This window comes from Tenrec ecaudatus, chromosome 13 (genome assembly GCF_050624435.1).
Source record: "Tenrec ecaudatus isolate mTenEca1 chromosome 13, mTenEca1.hap1, whole genome shotgun sequence".
NCBI lineage: Eukaryota > Metazoa > Chordata > Mammalia > Afrosoricida > Tenrecidae > Tenrec > Tenrec ecaudatus.
The window spans coordinates 42,844,661-42,866,525 of NC_134542.1; the positions used below are offsets into that span (position 1 = coordinate 42,844,661).

The 21,865-nt window shown below is 44.7% G+C and overlaps 1 protein-coding gene across 2 annotated transcripts in view; it reads left to right on the forward strand.

The window, feature by feature from the left end:
• The window catches only part of HECW2 (HECT, C2 and WW domain containing E3 ubiquitin protein ligase 2), a 431,089-nt gene that overhangs the window by 265,938 nt on the left and 143,286 nt on the right, over positions 1-21,865 (forward strand). For both annotated transcript variants that reach the window (XM_075529169.1, XM_075529170.1), the window contains 4 exons: positions 5,905-5,999; positions 13,404-13,479; positions 17,086-17,255; positions 19,726-19,868. In XM_075529169.1, the coding sequence (XP_075385284.1) occupies positions 5,905-5,999; positions 13,404-13,479; positions 17,086-17,255; positions 19,726-19,868 (484 nt within the window). The remainder of the gene's footprint in view (positions 1-5,904; positions 6,000-13,403; positions 13,480-17,085; positions 17,256-19,725; positions 19,869-21,865) is intronic.

Sequence of the window (21,865 nt, forward strand, 5' to 3'; positions counted from 1 at the left end):
TGCCATGCTTAACACCTAGGTGGCACTGTGGTTGCTTCCCTTGGAATATGCAAGTTGAGATGCGTAAAATAAACACGTCACTTTCCTTTGACAGCGTCTCAGCTGCCGAGTGCTTGGGTTTACACAAGTACACGGCCACATACATGTATGTAGGTTGGTGGCTCTCTAATGTATATTGTCATTTGGAAACCACCGCCCCCCCCAATGGGTAAAGGGACACCGTTTATCTGTAGCAAAACTATAGGGAACTCTACTTTGTTGTTCTGTGCGGTCTGGCTGCTAACTAGGGAATCAATGTAAATCAGAAGCCTGCATCTAGCCGTTGAACATGGAGGCATGTAGTGTACTGATGGCTGATTAACCGAACAGCTAAAGTACGGTGTAGGCAGAGTTGGGTTTAACATCTGCTGCCTTTTCTTAGTGGGCTTATTTGTTAAGCTTGTTACCTTTCTGGTTTATAAATATACATGCGCTTCACATGTACACGCCCTTGTAGTCAGCTACTATGTGCACACGTGTGCAGGCTTTTCATGGAACAGGGTCTAGGACAAGCTGACTCTGGGCTGTGCAGAGGTGCTCTAAGGTCAAGAGCTGCTGCCTTCTGTCACTTGCACAGTGGGAGACTCTGAAGAAGGATTCATGCAGAAAACAGTGTGAATGGACAGGACTTAGACATATGGCGATTTCTCGTTTCACATTTCCCTTCACACAGAATTAGAATATTTATTTTGTATGCAAAGACGACCTGGATGTAGATCAATCCTTTTAACAACACACTTTCTCCGTCCAAATGAGCCAGTGAGCACCCTCAGGACAACGGGTCCCTGGAATTCTGTTCAGTAAGAGCACTCCAGAGTAGGTCCCCCCTTTCCAAGCCCTGTCCAGAATTCTTGGTTATAGCTGTACATTTATTGTCCTTTATCCTGTACATTTTAAAACAAACCCTTGTGAGGATAAAGTCAGCATCTCGATCTTGAATGAATAAAGAAGATATTTAAAAACTGGTAAAAAAGTAAAACTTGAAGCCATGGATCTCACCAAGTTTGGGGGCCAACTCTGATTTGAGCCCTGTCGTTACCAGGAGGGTAGGGGGAAGGTGGGGAGAGGAGAGGAGAAGGAACCGAGGAGGAAGGGAGACAGTGGTTGTTATAAGATATGAAAAAAAATAATTTATCAAGGGGTCACGAGGGTGGGAGATGGAAGGGAGGGTAAAAAGAGGAGCTGGTAGAATGTAAATGTTTAGAAAAGAGTAATGGCAACATATGTATACATATGCTTGATACAATTGATGTATGGATTGTCATAAGAGTTGTAAGAGCCCCCAATAAAAATGATCTTTAAAAAAACACAACTTGCAAAACCATATTTGCACCAAGTGAGTACAAGACTGGAAATGTTGGCAAATTTCCTCAAAAGTGTGACGACAAAAATGAGTGTACCCATTCTGGATCTGCAGCCTCCGAATAAAAGCCCACAGAGAGGAACCATAAATATTAAGAACATAGTAAAGCACACAGGACAGTGTTAAGGGTGTGTTTTGGGAGGATTTGAAATTGGTCTAATTATTTAGACCACTCTCTTTTAACCAAATAGAAATGTTTAAAGGAAGGAGGCATTTATATCCCATCTATCTTCATGGTCCAACTAGAAAGCTGGGGAAAATCCAGAGTTTATAAATAGGACCAAGCTGTCAACTGCTGCCTAAGTGAATCTTGGAGCTATTTTCGGCAGTGGAAGAGATCCCAGTCTTTGAAACAAAACAATTTCTTGCTGGGAGTAGCCTGTAGAACATTTTTTTTTAGAAGAGGTTTGAAATGTAGTCATTCATTAGTGGTAGGGTTAGTATGGCAGAATTGAGTACTTTAAAAATAATTTTAAATACTTAATACATGAAAATAGTGTAATGTTAAAAAGATGCCCCAAACCACCACCACCAAACAAACAAACAAACAAACAAAAACCGAACCTTCTCCAAGCCCCAAGCCCAAACAGAAGCATCTCCTTAACTCCATTCCCCAATAACCCATCTCTCCCCTGAGGCAATGGTTGTTACAGATTTCACGTGACAGACCTGGGAGCCACTTATTCACATGTTGTTTTGAATGACTGACGAGTTGTCACCAACTCATGTCAACCCCAAATCTGCAGAATAGACCTGTTTCCAACCCAAACCCTAATGGCTGTGCAGGATCGAAGAGAACCGCTCCCAAGGTCTCTCTCCAGCCTGGCAGTGAGCAGCCCAGCGCGCTAGCCCACATGCCACCAGGGCTAGGCTGTGGAGAAACAAGGGTCTTCTGTGCCTTGTCAGCCTTGGAAAGAGGGTGACAAATCTTACTTTTAATGATCTGTCAATAAAGTCACCTGGAGTTCTTGGAAGGCATCCGCATTTATTTCCGTGACTCCTGGTTGGTGCCAGCCATTCAGAAGGGGTCTCGGAAGAGGAAGATGACTGGGACTCTGACTGTAGATTCTAGACTTACCGTGAGAGGCTCCACCCGTCTTGCTGCTCTCTGCAGCAACATGCTTTTTAAAGTAACCATTTTTTAGAAAATGCTTATGATTGACATAGCCTACCTGAAAGACTGCAGGCATGCGCACGTGTGTGTGAATTTGCATTGTAACTTGAAGTGGAATAGGGAAAGGAGTTGGCTGCCGCATCAGGCTGTGGGGAAATCATTTTCGGGCCATTCAGGTCATTCGTTCGTTGCTTCCACAGCCTCCATTTTCTTGCTTAGGGACCGGCCTGTGCCCCCGAGTGTCGACTGATCGGATGCTCAGGCTTCCTGCCGACGTTTGCTTCCCCCATCTCCCGGGATAGCATTGTGTGTGTGTGTGTGTGTGTGTGTGTGTAAGCTTCAGGCTTCATGTCTTTGTTTTTGTATTTGCTTTTTCCTCCCTTCCCCTCCCCCCCATTTATTTAAGGTCACCAGATCAGAACTAGTCATCAGCGTTACGTCTAAGTGAGGTTCTTGTGTAGTTTGAGAATTATAACTCAAGCAATATGCCTAAAAACTGTACCACAAACAGCTCTGCTGACAATTGATGCATCATTCCATAGACACACATTCTGTACACCAACCATGCCTAAGGAATTTACAGTACACAGCTTTTTAAAGTAAATATATCACTTGCATTAGAGACACATAGCAAATGAGATATTAGAGTTTACAGCTCAGGAACTAAAGTCTAAATGCTTTTTTGATAATTATTTTTTAAATAACTAGGTTAAAAATTTTTAAATCATTTTATTGGGGTCTCATACAACTCTTATCACAATCCATACATCCATCATGTAAAGCATGTTTGTACAAGCGTTGCTCTCATCATTCTCAAAACATTTGCTCTCCAAGTAAGCTCCTGGCATCAGCTCATTTCCCCCTGCTCCCTCCCTGCTCCCCCTCCCTCATGAACCCTTGATAATTTATAAATCATTATTTTGTCATATCTTACACTGTCCGACATCTCCCTTCACCCACTTTTCTGTTGTCCATCCCCCAGGGATGAAGTTATGTGTAGATTCTTATAATCGGTTCTCCCTTTCTACCCCACCCTCCCTCTACCCTCCGCTATTGCCACTCTCACCACTGGTCCTGCAGGGATCGTCCGCCCTGGATTCCCCGTGTTTCCAGTTCCAGGGACAGCATGTTTGTTGTTCTTGTTTACCGCTTAAAATGACAGGTTATAGGTTGTTGCTGAAATGATGAAGGCAGAGACTTGACTTCTCTTTTTCCCCCTTTTGTGTATTCTTCTCAGTTACTTTCTTTCGTAACCAGATTGCTCAAGTGCAGTAATTAAAATGTGGTTGCTAAGTTTTATAGTTCCCCTTGAAGTGACATCCTTAACACTAAGTCACGTCTGAAGCTGCAAGCTCCCGCCCCTCTGGAAACCATCGCATGTTGTACAGGGGGCCGGTCACTGAGCTCCTCCTGCTGATGGAGCTCACTAATTGCAGTCCAGGCCCCAGCAGCTCCTGCGTCTGCCATTTGTTTTCGTGGTATTGATGGCGTAAACCCCCTTGTATTTGCGCGTAGCCTTAAAGCATTGGGCAAATGTCAGTGCTGCGGTGCTTTGTTTGTCTCGTGAGCACGTCCACAAAACCCCTCAGGACATTCGGAGGACATGCATCTTTTAGGGATTTCAATGTGTCCTTTGGGTTGGACATCTTGTAGTGGCAACTAATAAAATCCTGCTCCAAAATGGGTCAGCTAGCAAAACCGCCTGGTGATTAAGATGCTAACGGTTATACAGATAAGCCGTCTTATCTTTCCCCTTTTTGTTTCACCATCTGTTAGCTAGTTGACTGTTAAAACCTTAGAAGATAGCCGCTGCCATCCTAGCGGACGATGCTTTATGAAAAGCTACGTCCCTTTGCTCACGCCCTCTCCGTCGCTTTGCTCTCGTGGGGAGCTGCTGCGGGAAGACTCACCCACTGTCAGTTGCCCAGCAGTTAGCGTGCGGTACTCACGAGTTCATGCCCACAGACTTCGACCCTCATGGGGGTCACCGAGCCTCTTCTGTTCCCACAGACCTTGTGCGGGATATTTAGTTTGCTTTTGCAGAATGCATGCTGTTGGTCTTGGAAGAAGCAAGTGGGAGAATGAGGCTTGCACGGATCTATGCAGCTGTAAGCGTCATCAGCAGAAACTCAAATGAGCGTCGTCATTGCTGTCACTGTCAGCCGCCGTTGGGTACTCGGTGACCTGGTGTGCAACACAAGGCAACACCGCCGCGTCCTGCGCTGTCCCCACAACGGCTGTTGCTTTGGGAGCCCATCTCTCAGCCAGTGTGCCCTGCATCTGGCCAAGGACCTTCTCTCTTTGCCGTCCTTCTACTTCACCAAACGTGATGCCCTTCTCTAGGGACTGGTCTCTCCTGCTAACATGTCCAAAGCACAGCAGCCGTCAGAGTTGAGATGAAACCGTGCCAGCCTTGCATCTAAAGAGCATTCTGGCTGCACTTTTTCCGAGGCGGGTTTGTTTGGGCCTCATCCCAGGACATCCATCTTTCCATTCATTGTGTCAAGCACATTTGTACATTTGTTGCCTATATCAATCTCAAAACATTTTCTTTCTACTTGAGCCCTTGGTATCACCTCCTCATTTACCCCCTCCCACCCTCCTTCACCTTTGATAATTTATAAGTTTTTTTTTTTTCATGTCTTGCACTGACTGTCACCCACTTTTCTGTTGTCTGTCCCCCAGGGAGGGAGTTATATGTAGATCATTGTAATCTGTTCCCCCCTTTCCCCGCACCTTCCTCTTCCCCTCCTGTTATCTCCATTCTCAATATTGGTCCTGAGGGGTTTATCTGTCCTGGATTCCCTGTGTTTCCAGCTCTTATCTGTACCCGTGTACATGCTCTGGTCTAGCCAGAATTATAAGGTAGAATTGGGATCATGATAGTGAGGTGGGGTGGGGGCAACATTAAAGAACTAGAGGAAAGTTGTATGTTTTATCGGTGAAGAACTGGGTCTTAAAAGTTTTCTGAAGCTAAATCTTTATGGAAGCAGACGGCCTCATCTCTCTCCCAAGGAGTTGCTGGTGGCTTGGGTTTGAACGTATGATCCTTTGGTTAGCAGTTCACTGCCTACTCACTAGGCCATCAGGAATCCTTAAGTATGAGCAACAATTTTAAATGTAGCGCGTTGTAGAACACCTCAATGAATACAGATATATGTTTGTGCATCATTTTTCTCTTATATGTTTTAAAATTTTGGAAATTTCAGAGAAGCATTGATGATCAAACAGAAAGTGGCATAATGTATTGTCTCTGACAGGAAAAGAAGGGATGGTCCATCAAACAGTCATGAATAGCATTGCCTGGGAGGCATCTTGGAGGATTGCCTCTCCTGACTCCTGAGTTACTCTTTCACTGCTAAAAATATCCTTTCTCTCAAATTTGCAGCGGAGATAAAAATCTGTTTTAAATACTACCACGGCATCAGTGGAGCCCTGCGAGCCACGACCCCCTGCATCACCGTGAAGAACCCCGCTGTGATGGTGAGTGCTGTCCTTGCTGGTGTCCTCAGTCCTCCTGGTCCTCATTGTCGCCTGTGCAGCCCCTGCCTGCAGGGGATGAGGAACCACGGGAAAGGGAGTACAGAACTGCATGGGGACCAGTTTAGGAATGGAAGTCGCATGCAAGGCAGGCAGGTCTAAATCCAGAATAGAACTTGAGGGCAAGGGAAAAGCGTGGCTGGGTGATAATAGTTCTGTGTGTAGTCAGCTCTCCAGCAGACCTACTCATGAGTGCCCGTGGGGGTGGGGAAGGTCAACCGGTCATCCAGCTCAAGCCGACAACCTTCCTCCCCAATGCCGTAGGCATTGCATCTCGCATGAAGGTAAGTAATGTACATAACTTACTTTTCACACATTCAGCTGTGCTTTCTTAAAAACGACCAAAAAATTCGAAGAGAGAAGAATAATTGTTTAAGCAGCATGTGATTCCTCCTGTGAGTCCCACAGAGAGCGGGATGCCCTTCGGCCGTCTCAGGCGCTCCGTGCGCAGGCTCTCGCTCCGTGCTATGCTTCAGGTTTAAGACTAAGATCCTGTGTGTGGTTTTAGTGTGATGGTCACCAAATGGAAGCCAAACTCGTCAGCAGGTCCTCAACTGGAAAAACCATCCTCGATGGCGTTTGGGAGGAAATGAGGAGTGCTGGCGTCTGGTGAGAAAGTGTGCCTATTTGTACATGACATTTTCCTGAGGATTAATTTTTCCTGATGGCATTTTTAGCTGGATAGACAAGCTAACAATTGAAGTTCTGTTGGCCATGGGTGGTTGAACTCACTTGGCCTTTGGAGATTCTGAATCTCAGATGTATAGATCATTGGAGTTTTAATTAGTTATTCATAACCTCAGGTCATAAGGTTATTGGAGACAATTTTCCATCTTTATAAAATAAGATCTTTACAGCTGTGTGTGCACTCACACACTGATACATGTGTACCTTTGTAAACAGGCAAGTGGCTAGCTGTATCCCTGAAATAATAATAATAAAAATTTCTCTACAGGGCATTTTGAAACTGTCTAAAGAGACTGAAGCTTTCTAAAATCGTGCTTTGTGCCTGCCACTCGGGATAAACTAACGAGCAAAAAATATCGTCCTTTCCCCCATTGATCCAGTGGGAGATAGGAGACCAGTTCCAATTGTACTTATGTGACTGATCATGGCTATTCAGGGGAGTGACATAGGGCTGCCGGAACATTAACATGGGAGACTTGACCTAGTCAGAAAGGCTTCCCTGTAGTGGGCATGCTGGGGGAGGAGGAGCATTTCAGGCAGAGAGAACAGCGTGTGCAAGCCCTCACTCTCGAAGGACTCTTCTTACATTGGAATTGCACTTCAGTTCTGCCTGGTGGTAACATAAAGCAGTCCCGCTTCCTCCGAGGCAGTCCTGAAGCATAGCAACCATGCTAGGCTGTGGTCTGCAGAGAAGCAACACCAGTGACACCTGTGTGTGGATGGACATGGAAAGAGACGGACATAAAGAAATGACTCGCACAGTTGTACCAGGCGGGCATGTCCAGTCTGGTTTAAGTCCCTGGGCCAGACGGAAGCAAGGGGCGTCTCCTGACTCACATAGCAGCACAGGCTATTGAATAGGAGGCAGAAGATAAAGCCAGGGTGCAGTTTAGCACCAATGAAACCCAGCTTTCCTCTAGTTCTTTAATGCTTCCTCCCTCCCACTATCAGACCCCAGTCCTACCTTACACATCTGGCTAGACCAGAGCATGTACACTGGTGCAGATCAGGGCTCGCAACACACAGAATCCATGATCGATAAGCCCCTCAGGAACAGTAATGGGAACAGCACTGCCGTGAAGGTAGGGGGATGGTCAGCAGAGAAAGAAGGAACTGATCACAATGATTGATGAATAATCCCCCCACCCCCAGGGGGATTGAACCACAGAAACATAGGTGAAGGGTGACATCAGACGGTGTTAGATATAAAAATAAAAATAATTGATAAATTATCAGTCGTTCACAGGTAGGAAGATGGGGGAGGGAGGGGGAAAAAGAAGAGCTGATCCCAAGGGCTCAAGTAGAAAGAAAATGTTTTGAAAATGATGATGACAACAAATGTACAAATGTGCTTGATACAATTGATGTATGCTTTATTAGAAGAGCTGTAAGAGTTCCCCAATACAATGGGGACTCTTATTAAAAAAGAAGAAGAAAGAACCAATGGTTCTGAAGGAAGAAGTTCAAGCTGCAGTGAAATCATTAGCCAAAAACAAGGCTCCAGGCATTGATGGAAGACCAACTGAAATGTTTGAACCAGCTGATGGGGCACTGGAAGCACTCACTCGTCTAATCCAGGATACTTGGAGGAAAACTACTTGGCTGACTGACTGGAAGAGATTTACATGTCTACTCATTCCAAAGAAAGGTGGCCCAGCAGAATGCGCAGATCACAGATAGCAGCGTCACATGCAAGCAAAACGTAGCTGGAGATCATCCAACAACAGTTGCAGCAATTCATTGCCAGGGAACTTCCCGAAGTTCAGGCCGGATTCAGAAGAGGACGTGGAACAAGGGACGTCATTGCTGACGTCAGATGCCCCTTGACTGCAAGTGGAGAGTATCAGAAAGATACTTATGTGTGTTTAATTGACTGGACCAAGGCATCTGACTGTGTAAATCCTAACAACCATGGGTAGATTTGAGAAGCATGGGAATTCCAGCACCCTTCATTGTGCTCATGTGAATCGTATGCATGGATCATGAGGCCGTTGTGCAAACAGAACAAGGAGATTCCTGCGTGGTTTAAAGGCAAGAAAGGGCTGCAGCGGGTTGTATCCCCTCATCATACTTATTCAGTTTCATGCTGAGCAGATCATCAGTGAAGCTGCAAAATACGAGGAAGAGTGTGGCATCAAGATCGGAGGAAGGCTTATTAAGAACCTGGGACAGGCAGATGGCACAGCCTGGCTTGCTGAAAGTGAGGAGGACTGGATGCACTTCTTACCGAAGATCACGGGTTGCAGTCTTCAGTATGAATAACATCTCAGTGGATTGCGGAAGACCAAAATCCTCTCAAGTAGCCCAATAGGTAACCTGACGATCCATGGAGGGAGGGGTGAAGTTGTCAAGGAGTTGTCTTTCGTGAAGCCACAGTGCTCATGGAAGCCACAGGTGAGCGATCAAATGATGCACTGTATTATCCCTGATCTTCTACATGAGACCTCCTCCAAGCATTGAAAAGCAAAAATGTTATTTTGAGGACTAAGATGTACCTCACCCAAGCCATGCTATTTTCAGTTGCCTCGTGTGCATGTGAAAAGTTGGACATTGAATAAGGAAGCCTGGAGAAGAAGCGATACGTTTGAATTACGGTGCTGGTGAAGAATATTGAAAGTGCCACGGATTGCCAAAAAAATAAATAAATAAAATCAAAACCAACTGTCTTGGCAGAAGTCCGGTTAGAATGCTCCTGGGAGGCGAGGATGGTAAGACCTTACCTCATGTACTCTGAGCATGTCGTCAGGAGCGACTGGTCCCTGGAGCAGGGCATCGTGCTTGGTAAAGTGAGTGGCAATGACAAAGAGGAAAGGCCTTGACAACATGGACCGACACCGTGACTGTACCAGGGGGCTCGGATAAGAACAACGGTGAGGCTGGCACAGGACCAGACAGTGGTTTTCTGTTGTGCATGGACACACTATGACTCGGCACCGATCCATTGGCACCTCACAACATCACGGCAACTCTGTAAAACACAGTAGACCTTCGTTTGCGTTTCCAAGTGTGTACGTCGTTACCGAAGCAGGCAGCTTCATCTTTCTCTCAAGGAGCAGCTGGTGGGATTGAACCATTGATCATTCAGTCTGCAGCCACATACCTAACCCACGATGCCTCTTTGTAGCAATATAGTATAGCATGTATTTAAGTTTCTACTCGTAGTAGGAATAGAAAATGAATGAATAGCCCATATTTACTATAAAAGACTTTGAAGGTCACAAGAGCAATGCAGAAAAGAACCTTAGCTAATATTCTAAAAGAAAAGTTATAAAACTAGGAAAGAAAGCCTTTGAGACTTAGCTGTATCTCAAATGAGACAGGAGCTCCCAAGCTTGATTAAGCAAATTCAGAGTCAATTTTCTCATAACTGGGCAGTTTCAATATCCAGAAATCACTGAGGATCTGGGGAATTTACTTCTTGGTGAACATTGATCTCATTCTATTGATTTTGATTTGAGCTGAGTCTGTCAAAGCCTGTGGGTGGTTTAGAGATAATTAATTTGCTTCCAACAGGTAGTAGGGCTCTTTAAAAGCTCATAGATAAAAGCACAGAGAATCAGAATACGTTGGGTCAAAGACCGGCTAATGGAATTGGGTGGTCAATAGATTTTTGATTGAGTTTGAGGCAGTTGGCTGTGTCTCTGGAAGTGAGAAGCAGTGCCCTAGAGGCATAGTGGTTATGCGTCATAGGTTGGGCTGCTAACCATAAGGCTGACTGTTTGAAACCACCAGCCGCTCTGCAGGAGGACCATGCAGCTTTTTACTCCTGCCAAGAGTGAGAGTCTCAGAGACCCACGTCGGCAGTTCTGCTCTGTTCCATAGGGTAGCCGGGAGGTGGCGTCGACTCTGTAGCAGTGAGTTTTATTTTTCTTTGGTGCCACTTGGGCTCTTCATTGTGCGAGTGAGCACTGTGTTTCTGTAGCAGTCCAGTAGTCACATGTGTATGTGACACGTGTTTAGTTATTGTTGGTGACCAACACCGATTTCCACAAAGGCCATATTATAATTATTTCAAAGACTAGGCCGAGGTAACTGACAGACTCCATGGGAAGGGAATGAGTGGCTCTCCTGGTGACACGGTCTCTTTCTCACCTATCAAAGAAGCAGCCACTTGAAAAAAAAGTACCTTCCCTGTTATTCACGCAGTGATGTCACTGTCATTTATCAGACCAAGGGCTAACAGGTGGCTGAGACTTCTCAACAGGAAATCCTTAGGCTTCGGGAGAGATCCAGGCTGCCATCACTCACTACCCCATATGGTTTCAACACTCGGCTGACCGTGTTGATACTGGGCTTTCCTGAATTTGAACTATGTAGGGAGTTTATTTAAAATGTCTCTCCAAACTTTGTGAAGATGTATTTACTATCACTAAAATCCCCGTGCCCCCTTGTAATGTTAGTTCTTTCCTGGCTTTGTTGCAGCGCGTGATAAGGCAGGATTCTTTTAGAATTACTTAGAGGAACAGGTTGCCACAGTAGTGATGAAGGGCACTGTTGATCAGTGGATTTTTTTTTAGAATTATTTCAGGCCACCCTTTTTTGCCAGCTAGTGAATCACATTTTAGGAATGAAAAATAGGGTTTCTTTTTTCTAATTCAAGGTAATATGTTCAGTAGGATTTAAGTGAAGACAGGCTGTCAATCTTTCCAGTCTCATTTCACTCTTTCAACACAGGCATCTCAGAGTGAGCAGAGACGCCATGCCCTTGGGGGCGGCACAGCTTACTGAGCCATACCACTCATTTGAGGTCCCACCAGGCCGTGTCAGGTAGCTGGCTGTGTCCAGGGCTTAGGGCGGACGGGTTGGTGGCTGAGTTGTAATCTGCATGATCTTGTTTTTCCCCACTGTCCTGTCTAGAGAAGCAAGACAGCAGAGGCACAGCAGCCACACATCTGACCGGTTTGCTGTCCTCTCAGCTCTGGTTACACTGGGGTGCTTGATCAGAGGAGTGCAGCCTACCAGGCTTTTAAAAAACAAAACTTCAATGACAACAAAGACCGTTCATTGCTCTCAAGTTAATTTTGACCCCTGGTGACCTCACGTTTTGGAGTACAACTGCGTTTTCTAGGGCTCTAATCTTTCAGGAGTCTGGAGCGGCCTAAACACATGCTCAACTACTTGCTGAAATGCAGGCAGCTGAAAGCCACCCAGGGGTCCCTCACAAGATAGAAGCTTGGTGATTTGTTTTGGAAAAGTCACAGCTATGAGAATTGTCAGAGGTAGATCAAGAACCAACTCTGATGGTCACAGAGGTACTAGCTTGTTCTGCTCTGCCAGGAGCCCCAGTGGCATTGTAAGTCACGTATGGGGCTGCTAGGCAAGTTACATGAAGGTCAGCAGTTGGAGACCACCAGCCACTCGGTGGGAGAGTTTCTACTCGAGTAAAGAGCTACAGACGCAGGGGCAGTTCTGCCCTATCCTATAGCATCACCCTGAATTGGCATAGACTCAATGGCAGTGCGTTTGGTTTTTTTCGATGGCAGGAAGTGTGGGTTTTGTTTAGTTTGGATCTACTCTGCATATATGGGATTACCCTGAGTCGGCATATACTGGACAGCAGCTAAGAGCAACAGTCTTAGAGAAGACCACTAACCTTCTCTTCTGTGGCTCCGTGGAGTAGATTCCCACCCCATCCTCTGAGTTAGCAGGTGTACGCGTAGCCAGTGCATCACCTAGCGTAGCCCGCTCATAAGCTGGTACCTCTGTGACCATCACGAAGTTTGGCTCTTCGGCTGCAGTTGAGATACCTGGTTGCTACTCTAGGATCTCAAAAGGGCAGGGGAAGCAGTCAGCTGAAGTGTGACAGGTGTCACTAAGGTACTGGCAGGGAGCACTGATTGCGCAGTGATTAAGTACTTAGCAGCAGCTACTCCCTGGGAGAACGGTGTGACTGTCTTGGAACCCTGCACGAAGTTCCACTGTCCTCTACGTTTGCTCCAAGTCACGATCGACTCAAAGGCAGCCTGGGGTGAGAACTCAAACCTGATTTCAACTTTTCAGAAGATCATCTCCCTTGCATCAGTTCTCTCCGTTGCATCACTGTACGTTCTTCAGTGCTCCTTGAAGCCCTTCCTTTCCAGTGTGTCCTCAACTGTGCGCTAGTCATGTACAAAATCTCTGTGCTCTGCAAATTCCTGGTCTTGAGCGAGTTAAAATGTACATGCACGTTTTTAGGAAAACTTACCAGCGTAGCGTAGTAGTACAACAGATCCATATTATCCCTACTTACACAGCATGTGCCGTGTACCGCAGCACGGTACAACCTAAAACTGCAAGGAATTAGGCACTCCCAGGTAATCACTCAGAAATATTGAAATATTGCGAGAAAGAAAAATTCTTTATAGGGAATGTTGTTGTTATGTGTTGTCTGCCCAGGTTTAACTCAGAGCAACCTGTGTACACCAGATCGAAATTTGTCCCAGGGAATCTAGAGCTCAGAGTTGTCCGATTTTGTGTCAAGACTAAATTTAAAGATGGCACCTTGCTAGATTTTAGAGAACCCTTGTTTGTTCCCCAGTTCTGGGACCTAGACGTGAAAAACACATGCTGCAAAACAGGTTTGATACAATAATCTTGATGATGTGTAATCAATCAGATGTGATTCCCAAGGAATAGAGTCATACTTGTATGAAACTTCAGATTGTTGTTTTTTCTCTTCAGATGGGGGCAGAAGGCCTGGAAGGAGGTGCTTCAGGAAGTCAGCATTCTAAGAAACTTGTTAGCTTTACACTGACAGGTACGTGGGTCTTTAAACATGGCCTCCAGTTTCAAAATGTGTGTTTTGAAAGACCTGCAGATTCTCATATGCAAGGCTTATGGCTGAAATTTGGCCAATAACAATGTTTTGTTTGGAACATTTGGGGCTTTAAAATATCTAGATTTTTAGCTAGTCATCGATTACTACTTCTCTAATTTCATTCATTATCTGAAAACATTTCCATTTGCAACCAGTGCCTTAGATTCTCATAGTCTTCAGGGCTAGCAGACGTGGAAATCTCTGGCCTGGACATAAAAACAATTAACCAACCCCAATAGCTTGGGAAATAGGAAGTTTGGCCACATCATAGGTTTTTAGTTTAGCATCATTGTTGTTAGCTTTCAAGTGATAAAATACCATACCATTTGAACCTAACAATCCCAAATTAATTATTACTCCAGAAAGTATCATTTCGACTCAACTTGGGAAAATGACCGCCCAGAAGCTGACAACCTGATGGTATTTTCCCAAGAAGTAGGAAATCAGTTTTGAGATGCAGGTGCTTTTTTGTTAAATATGAATTCTTCTAACATCTCACCTCTGTACATGTGGAAGCTAGGTACCCAACACCTGTGTTTTCCCTACTGTGTGGTGAGACAGTCACAGGCAGCGTAAAGAAATGGCTACAAAAATGTAGGCAATTAAAACAATTTTATAATGCTAATTTTTAAAAATCAGTCTGGTTGCTGCATATTGATAGTGGATGATAATATTTATCTGAGAGCATTTAAGCACTATAGAATGACTGCCTACACATATTCTGCTCTTAATTATCTATAAATAATAAGCATACGAGTCACTGAACTCTACAGCTAACATAAAGCTGTGTTTTGACTTATATTTCTCCCCCCAAAAGTCTTTAAACTAAGATGTGGGATATGCCACACCTCGTGGACACCGTCCTTTTTTTGCCTCTTATGGGGTGTGGATACTTTAAGCAGTAAAATATATAAAAGACAAGATAAGCAGAGAGCAAAAATGAGGTGTATAAAGTAAGCTGAGTTATCCGGCTAAAATGATCCATCATTTTGGTCTGATGCGGTGACGGGTTATTTGCGCAGAAGCCCGTTGTGGACGCCCCGAGTGGCAGCATCCTTCCCGCGGTAATGTCCTCCACCGCAGTGTCAGAAACTCCTGGTGGAATGCATTTTGTTCCAAGCGGAGTTTTGCTTGAATAATTCACCTCTGTTTGATTTTGTGGTGGTCAGTCCCCTAGCTGTTGCTCCTCGTTCACTGTAGAAAACTCCCGTGTTTGAAAACAGCTTTAATCTTCTGTTTTTGAGTGCTACATGAACATAATCTACAGGGGCAAGAATGTAAGCGTGTACTTGCGTTTTCCTCTCAAAGCGCCTTGGTGCTGAGGAAAGCCACGTGGAAAGTGTAGCAGGGCGAGGCTAACAGTGAAATGCGGCTCCTGCTGTGGCAGTTGGTGTGGTTTGGGGGTCTGCACGGTTTATGAGGAGCCAGAAATGGGGGCTGTCAGGCTAATGAGACTCTGGCCGCACCTCCCCCTTCTCCCACTGGTTTCCTCATCAGAGACCTTTCTGTAGTTCATGGAGAGTTCCTCACATCACTTGGATTTTTCGGCATTTTGCTAACTTACTCACCTGGTCCCACCCACTGGCTTTCATTTATGTGGCCCAAGATAGTCCTGATCTGTTTTCATCATGTGTCTTTGCCATGACAACCTGCGTGTCGTCGTTTCTATGGGCCACAGTAGACCAATCCTGTCCATCCAAGGACGATCTTATGTCTTAAGAATGACCTTGCATGAGCTAACGCTGGTGACCTGCTATGATTGACAGTCACCTGAAGGAGTGGTAAGGAGTCCTTGTGGGACTGTCAGGTAAGCATTGGACTGAAAATCTCAAGGCCAGTGGTTTGGATCCTCTTGCTGCTCCTACAGAGAAAGATGAGGCTATCCTGTTCTGATAGCCTCAGAATCCCTATATAGAATTGCCCATATATGGCCTTTTTTTTGGGGGGAGGAAGTATAATCAAGAGCTTAAGGCAACCTAGTAGTAAAGTGGTTCGAATCTACCAGCCTTTCCTTAGGAGAAAGATACGGCATTCAGCTTCCGTCAAAGAGAGACAGTCTTAGAAACCATCTGGGGCAATCTTACTGTCTCTTTTAGGGGTGGTTTGGTCAGAGTCAACCTGGTGGTAATGGGTTTGATTTGGAGGATGCAGAGTTCGGGAGCCTCGGTGGAACAATGGTTACAGCACTTGACTGCTAACAGAAGAGTTGGTGGTTCGGGCCCCACAGTGGCTCCTGGAAGAGAAGACGTGGTGCTCTGTTTCTGTGAGGTTTACAGCCTAGGACACCCTCCGGGCAGCGCTCCTCTGTGATGCAGGGTGACTACGAGCTTATGGCAATTTCATGGCACTTAGCAGCAGCAGTTCAGAGTTTGCTCCCTAGGCCATCCACAGGTCTTTCAAGACTCGGCTCATCAACAGACTTTCTCTCTGACTCGGAGGTTAGGACCTCCCTAAACTGAGCATAACGGTTACAGTGACCAGGAAACCATATTCTTTCAGGGTTACTCTGTTTCCTTCCACCTATTCATGCTGATAGTTTTAGGAAAACATTGGGAACTGAGTGGAGCCAACTTTATTTCCTGGCTTTTAAAATTTTTTTAATTTTATTTTTTAATCTCTTAGCTATATTTTAATAGGATCAGTTTGCTCCCTAAACAGACTTCATTTGGGATTTTAGCAGCTCACACAGTGTGAAGCAACAACTGCTGAATCTAAAATAAGTTACGAGATGTTTGTTAGATCTTTAAGTCATTTTACAGGCTATCAAAAAGACAAGCTCATAGTCACTTAAGATAGCAAATAACATTCAAATCCCTAACATTTGTCACATTTATAAAATATATAAGGGGGCTTCAAACAGTTAATTGAAAAAATCCATCATCTCTCATCTCCGTTTTTTCCATAGACCTTTTGAAGTTTGTGTTTGGCACTTTATTTTATTTAATAATTTTTCCACACAACTTTCTTTTTTATTGGGCGATCATACAGCTCTTATCACAATCCATACCTCCATCCATTGGTGCTGGACATTTGAAACACAGTGCGGATGAGTGTGTAGTCTGCAGTTTCAAAGTAGTGTTGATGCCCTGCTTTCAGCTCCGTCAGTTCACTCCGCCTCAGATAAGCTTAGTCAAAAACCCATTTCACTCACGTATGTGGGAGATTCGAGAAGGGGCGTGTTGGTTTCCTTTTGGAAATAAATTGTTCACTAAGGAAGTCTCTCAGGACACGGTCTGCAGTGTTGGCTGCCAGGCTCCAGTGGTCTGGGAGGTGGCATGTGTGGGCATGTGAACCGGTGCTAATGAGGGGATTCCATTTCTGTAGCAGTCAAGGAGACCCTCAGATTGTCCCCACAAAGAAAGTGTGTGAGTCACTTTCTTTATTGTCTTACACTGTAGTTTCTGTTTAGAGCTCCTGCTGTGATTTCTCCAAAGCAAGCCTGGAGCTGCTTGTCCTAATCAAGTTCTGCGGGTCTTTCCCTCCTTCTTTTCCTCCCCCCCCCATCCCCCCTCCCCACCTTCTCCTTCCTCTCCCTTTTCTTTAAAGATCTCCGGGCAGTTGGACTAAAGAAAGGCATGTTCTTCAATCCTGATCCATACCTTAAGATGTCCATCCAGCCAGGTAAGAAGAGCAGTTTCCCCACCTGTGCCCACCATGGGCAGGAGAGAAGATCCACCATCATCAGTAACACCACGAATCCAATTTGGCACCGAGAGGTAAGGGGTGGTCCTTAATCGACAAGTTCATCTCTTCCCTGTGCTCTCTGGGCATCTTCAGTGTCAAAAGGTGAACAAAAGGTGGTCCATGTGCCTGCTGCTCGGTAGGAGAAAGACAGGGCTTCCGACTTCTGTAAACAGTGACAGCCTCCGAAACCCACGGGGCAGTTCTACCCTGTCCCCTGGCTCTCTGTGGGTCAGAACCGACTTGACGGCAGTGCGTTTGGAGCTGTCTGGGTTAACTAGGTGAGCCATCGAGGTTAATTAAGCGAGGCTTTGTGCCCAGGTTGTGTTATTTTAGACTTCTTCACAACTAGCAGTGATTTTCAGTGCACCATGCCAGAGAAATCGAGGAAAGGGATTTCTCATTCGAACTACATGAGGTCAAAGAAGCAGTTTCCCATCCAAGGGAGCAAAGCCGCCCTGAGGGGTCTCAGGCAGGTTTCACAGACTGGCGGAGTGCTGTCGTGTAATCTTTGGTTGGCATATGAGTTACACAACTGATAAGTTCACATCCCAAATGTTTAATGACCACGTGCTCTGCACAGTGTTGGGGTGTCATTAGGCGGTCAGGTGTGTTGTGACTCACAGCCACTCTATGCACAGCATAGCAGTAGCACTCTCTGGTTTCACACTGCCTAAAACTACACCGTGGGACAGGGGAGTCATTCCAAGCCTATAAAATCAAATCGAGAGAAGAAGCAGGCATAGGAGTTACTCTGAAGAACCCTGGCAGTGTAGTGGTTCGGGGCCCGCTTTCTAAATGAAAAGTCCGAGCCTCCAACCCGCCTGCGCTCTGAGAGACGAGGAGGGTGTGCCTGTCTGCTCCCATACAGACTCCCGCCCAGGCACCGGGGCAGTTCTGTCTGTCAAAATTGACTCCACAGCAAGGAGTTATAACACAGTCCGATGTCGCATTCGGGTAGTTCATATGACGGTTTTAAGTGGATGAATGTTGCATGCATTCTTTTACCTGCTTAAAAGAACTAGTATCCCATATGGCCCTTAACTGTTAAAGGCATACCATTTAATCTACCACATTCGGAAGCATTGAAAATGAAATAAATCTCATTATGCACTCTAGATGGCACATGGTAGGCATAATAATGATACTAGCAACCTTATTTTCTAGCATTCTACATTTCTTGTCAAGTTGGCGACCTTGCTGCCTGTCCAAGCCTTACCAGCAGGTATAATAGACAACATTGACCTGTCTCCATTTTGCTGGTTCACATATGGAGACTCAAGGTGTGGCGTCCTTAGCTGCTCATGGCAGTGATGGGGCTTTACCTCGGCTTTGTTATTCTAAGTCTAGTTGCTGTCAAGTCGATTCCTACTCCTGAAGACCTACTGTGTGTCCAAGTAGCACTCCATAGAGTTTTCCACGGTTGGTTTTTCAGTAGTAGATCGACAAGCCTTTTTTCTGAGGTGCCTCTGGGTAGTCTTGAACCTCCATCCTGTGATTTGTTAGCAGCCCAGTGCTTACCCCTGTGCACCACCAAGGCACTCCTTAGCTTAAGCAAGTGCTTTCTCCACTAAGCAGACTGCCAAACAGAGTGACTCTTGGCAGAACTAAGAAGCTCATTGTAAGTGTGAAAAGGCTGCCTAGTGCTAGACACACCACTGTGGTCGCAGGTACACTGTCATGGGCAAAGTGAGATGGTTGAGGTTAGAGTCTTGGCTCCATCATTTACTCATCCTGGGGACCTCCGCTCAAAGAAGAGACCTTTCTCCTTGTAGGGATAAAACGGAGGTGAGTGATAAACGCAGGAGTTTTGTTAATGGCCAAAGCTCTGTACACTTATGTACTTTAAATGCATGTATAAAGCTCTTTACATTATTGTTTATTCTTGTTAATATTCAATTCCATTTTAATCCCAAACAGCCAAGTCTAGCTTAACCTCATACTTGTATTTTCCTAGGCCAGCACAAACGATCCTTGTAATAATTTCAAATGCAGTGTTTTTATTTGAACGTGATCATGGCGACCACACTCTTCTGTAGATATTCCTAATTGAACCAACTGAAGAAATATTTTCAACTATGTTTTGCAACTTCAAAATCCTGTGAGATTAGGGATTAGTGTGGTTAATCAGTGCAGTCCATTTAATCCATCCTGTAACAGGGAATGAAATGTCAATGAGTTAAGATCTAATACACCTCGTGAGTATTGAAATTGTATTATGCATAATTTAATATTTGATAACATCTTCCGAAACAGTTGACACCAGGAAGGAGCAGATGCTTGACTGGTGAGATCCTTTCGCAATTCAGACTTTTAACCATCACTTTCATCACGGTGAATGCACCGAGTGCAGAAAGAATTAACAATAGCAGCAGCAGTGTTTGCCGTGTGGACCCTGAGTGCCATCAGGATTTAGGGGAGAGACCATTTCCTAGAATAATAAAATGAGACCTCGCAACGTCAACCTTCCTTTTGAATCAGTGCATCTGGGCTTTTCTTTTTCAGAAATATTCCTTTTTCGCACTTTTGACGGATGTCTTGGAAATTGAAATTAAAGACAAATTTGCCAAGAGCCGTCCTATCATCAAGCGTTTCCTGGGGAAACTAACCATCCCAGTCCAGAGGCTATTGGAGCGCCAGGCCGTTGGGTAATCAGCCCTTACTTTCAAGGATAGTATTAAGATTAACAGTTGAATTATACTTTGTATGTGTATTATCTTACGGATAAAAGTACCAACAGACGTCTTTTCAAAATAGAAGTGCCTGTAGACTTGCTGGTTTGTCAAGATCGAAAGCCTGAGGCAGCTCTTCTCGGTCCCATAGAGTCACTATAAATGGCAGTGGATCTGTGGGTTAAACTCATTAAAGTGTGTGAGAGACAAAAAATTGTTGTCTAAAATTATGCATCTTTTTCTTTTAAGCTTTTTAAGCAGAGCCTACCCTTACTGTGTCAGTGTTACATTGTTTGGGGTTAGCTTGAAAACTTTCTGGAAAACCTGCTTCTTAGAGCAGAGTTCACGGGTAAGGCAGGCACATGCCTTATCCTATTCAGAGAGATTTACCTGATTCAAAGCTTAGGGTCTAGGAAAACCAAGCATCCTGGTTGGAACTATTTGAAATGAGACGCAGACTCTGATGAGGTCTTATTTACAACACGTGCTCATTTAGGCAACTGCACATGATTCATTGAATTGTCAAATGGGATCACATGTCTATTTTCTTTCTGGGAGCTCTTTGTAAATTGTGAATAAAGCGGTCAAGAAATCAGAGCATGCTTCTATTCCTTTTGTTGGTGTGGTTTGCATTTTCACCTGTTCAACACAGTCAAAATCAGCAACATTCGTGCTATGAGGTAGTGAAGGGACGTCTTTTGCCTTTTTTTTCAGTGTAGCAGCATATTCTGAAAGTGCGGTAATAGTCTAGGTGTATCAGTCACAGCAGTAATAGCAGCAGCAGCGGCAGTAATAATTACCAAAGGTGCTGGGAACCTCCTCACTGTCTGGAGTTAAGTGCATGACACTCATCAGTCACAACATCTCAACATCCCCGGGAGGTGGATTCTGTACTTCTGTTCATTTCAGAGATGTGGAATCTGAAGTAAATTGTGTGAAAGCGAGTACATCATGGGGCTGGAATTTGAGTTCGTAGTCACCTGCTCCAGAGCCCTGGCTTCCCCATGGTCCTGCAAGGACCGGTGGGAGTGGGCCCGTACTCTAGGTAGCCAAGAAAGGATGATCACTAGCACTCACGTTGCACCTAGTTAACCATGTCATTTTGGCAAGTCACAAGATTCTTGGGCATAGTTTTCCAATCGGAAAAATAAAGTGTTTAAAGCAGATAATCTCTGAGACTTCTTCAAAATCTGAAACTCAGAAATCATAATGGATTCGAATTCTCGATCAAAGGTAATAGATTTTGTGTGCCTGAGCCAAACCACATGACGTAGAAATATTATACAGAAATCGCAGCAGCCTTCCAATATAAGCTGGGAAGAAATCACAATTATTTTGAAGCCTAGCACTTATTGCTTCTGGTGGAGATAGATTCAGAGTTTTAAGTATTACTAATAGACTATGAAAGATTATAGCGAGTAAGCTTTAACTACAAGAGATAGGATATATGTATGATTTCATTTCTATAATTATAGCCATGGGATCTGCATTATACAGGTGACACATAGTGAAAATGTCCAGCTGTGTACACTAGCAAGAATGACCAGGGAGGGAAACACTTGTCAGTGCCTGAAGCTGTTGGTTACTTACTGGCATCTCATTTCGTTTTTTAAAGAGCTGTACACTTAAAATATTGCCAATCATAGATGCCATGTGACTGGGATGAAGTCTAGCATGAATTTGTAGGATAGCAGAAATTGGAAATATTTCACTCTAAGTAGATTGGAAGTATTGCGTGATAGAAAAACCTAGGGGGTTCCTTTATTAAATAAGAAAGATACTTATTAGCTTATCAAATATTGGCTTACCAAGCCCACTGCCATCGAGTCCATTCAGATGTCAAGCAACGCTTTGTAGGGGTTTCAAGACTGTAAATCTTTATGGGAATAGCTAGCCTCATCTTCTCCTCAGGAGCATATGGTGGGTTTGAACCACTGACCTTGTGGTTCCAAGTCTAATATGCTTACCCAACA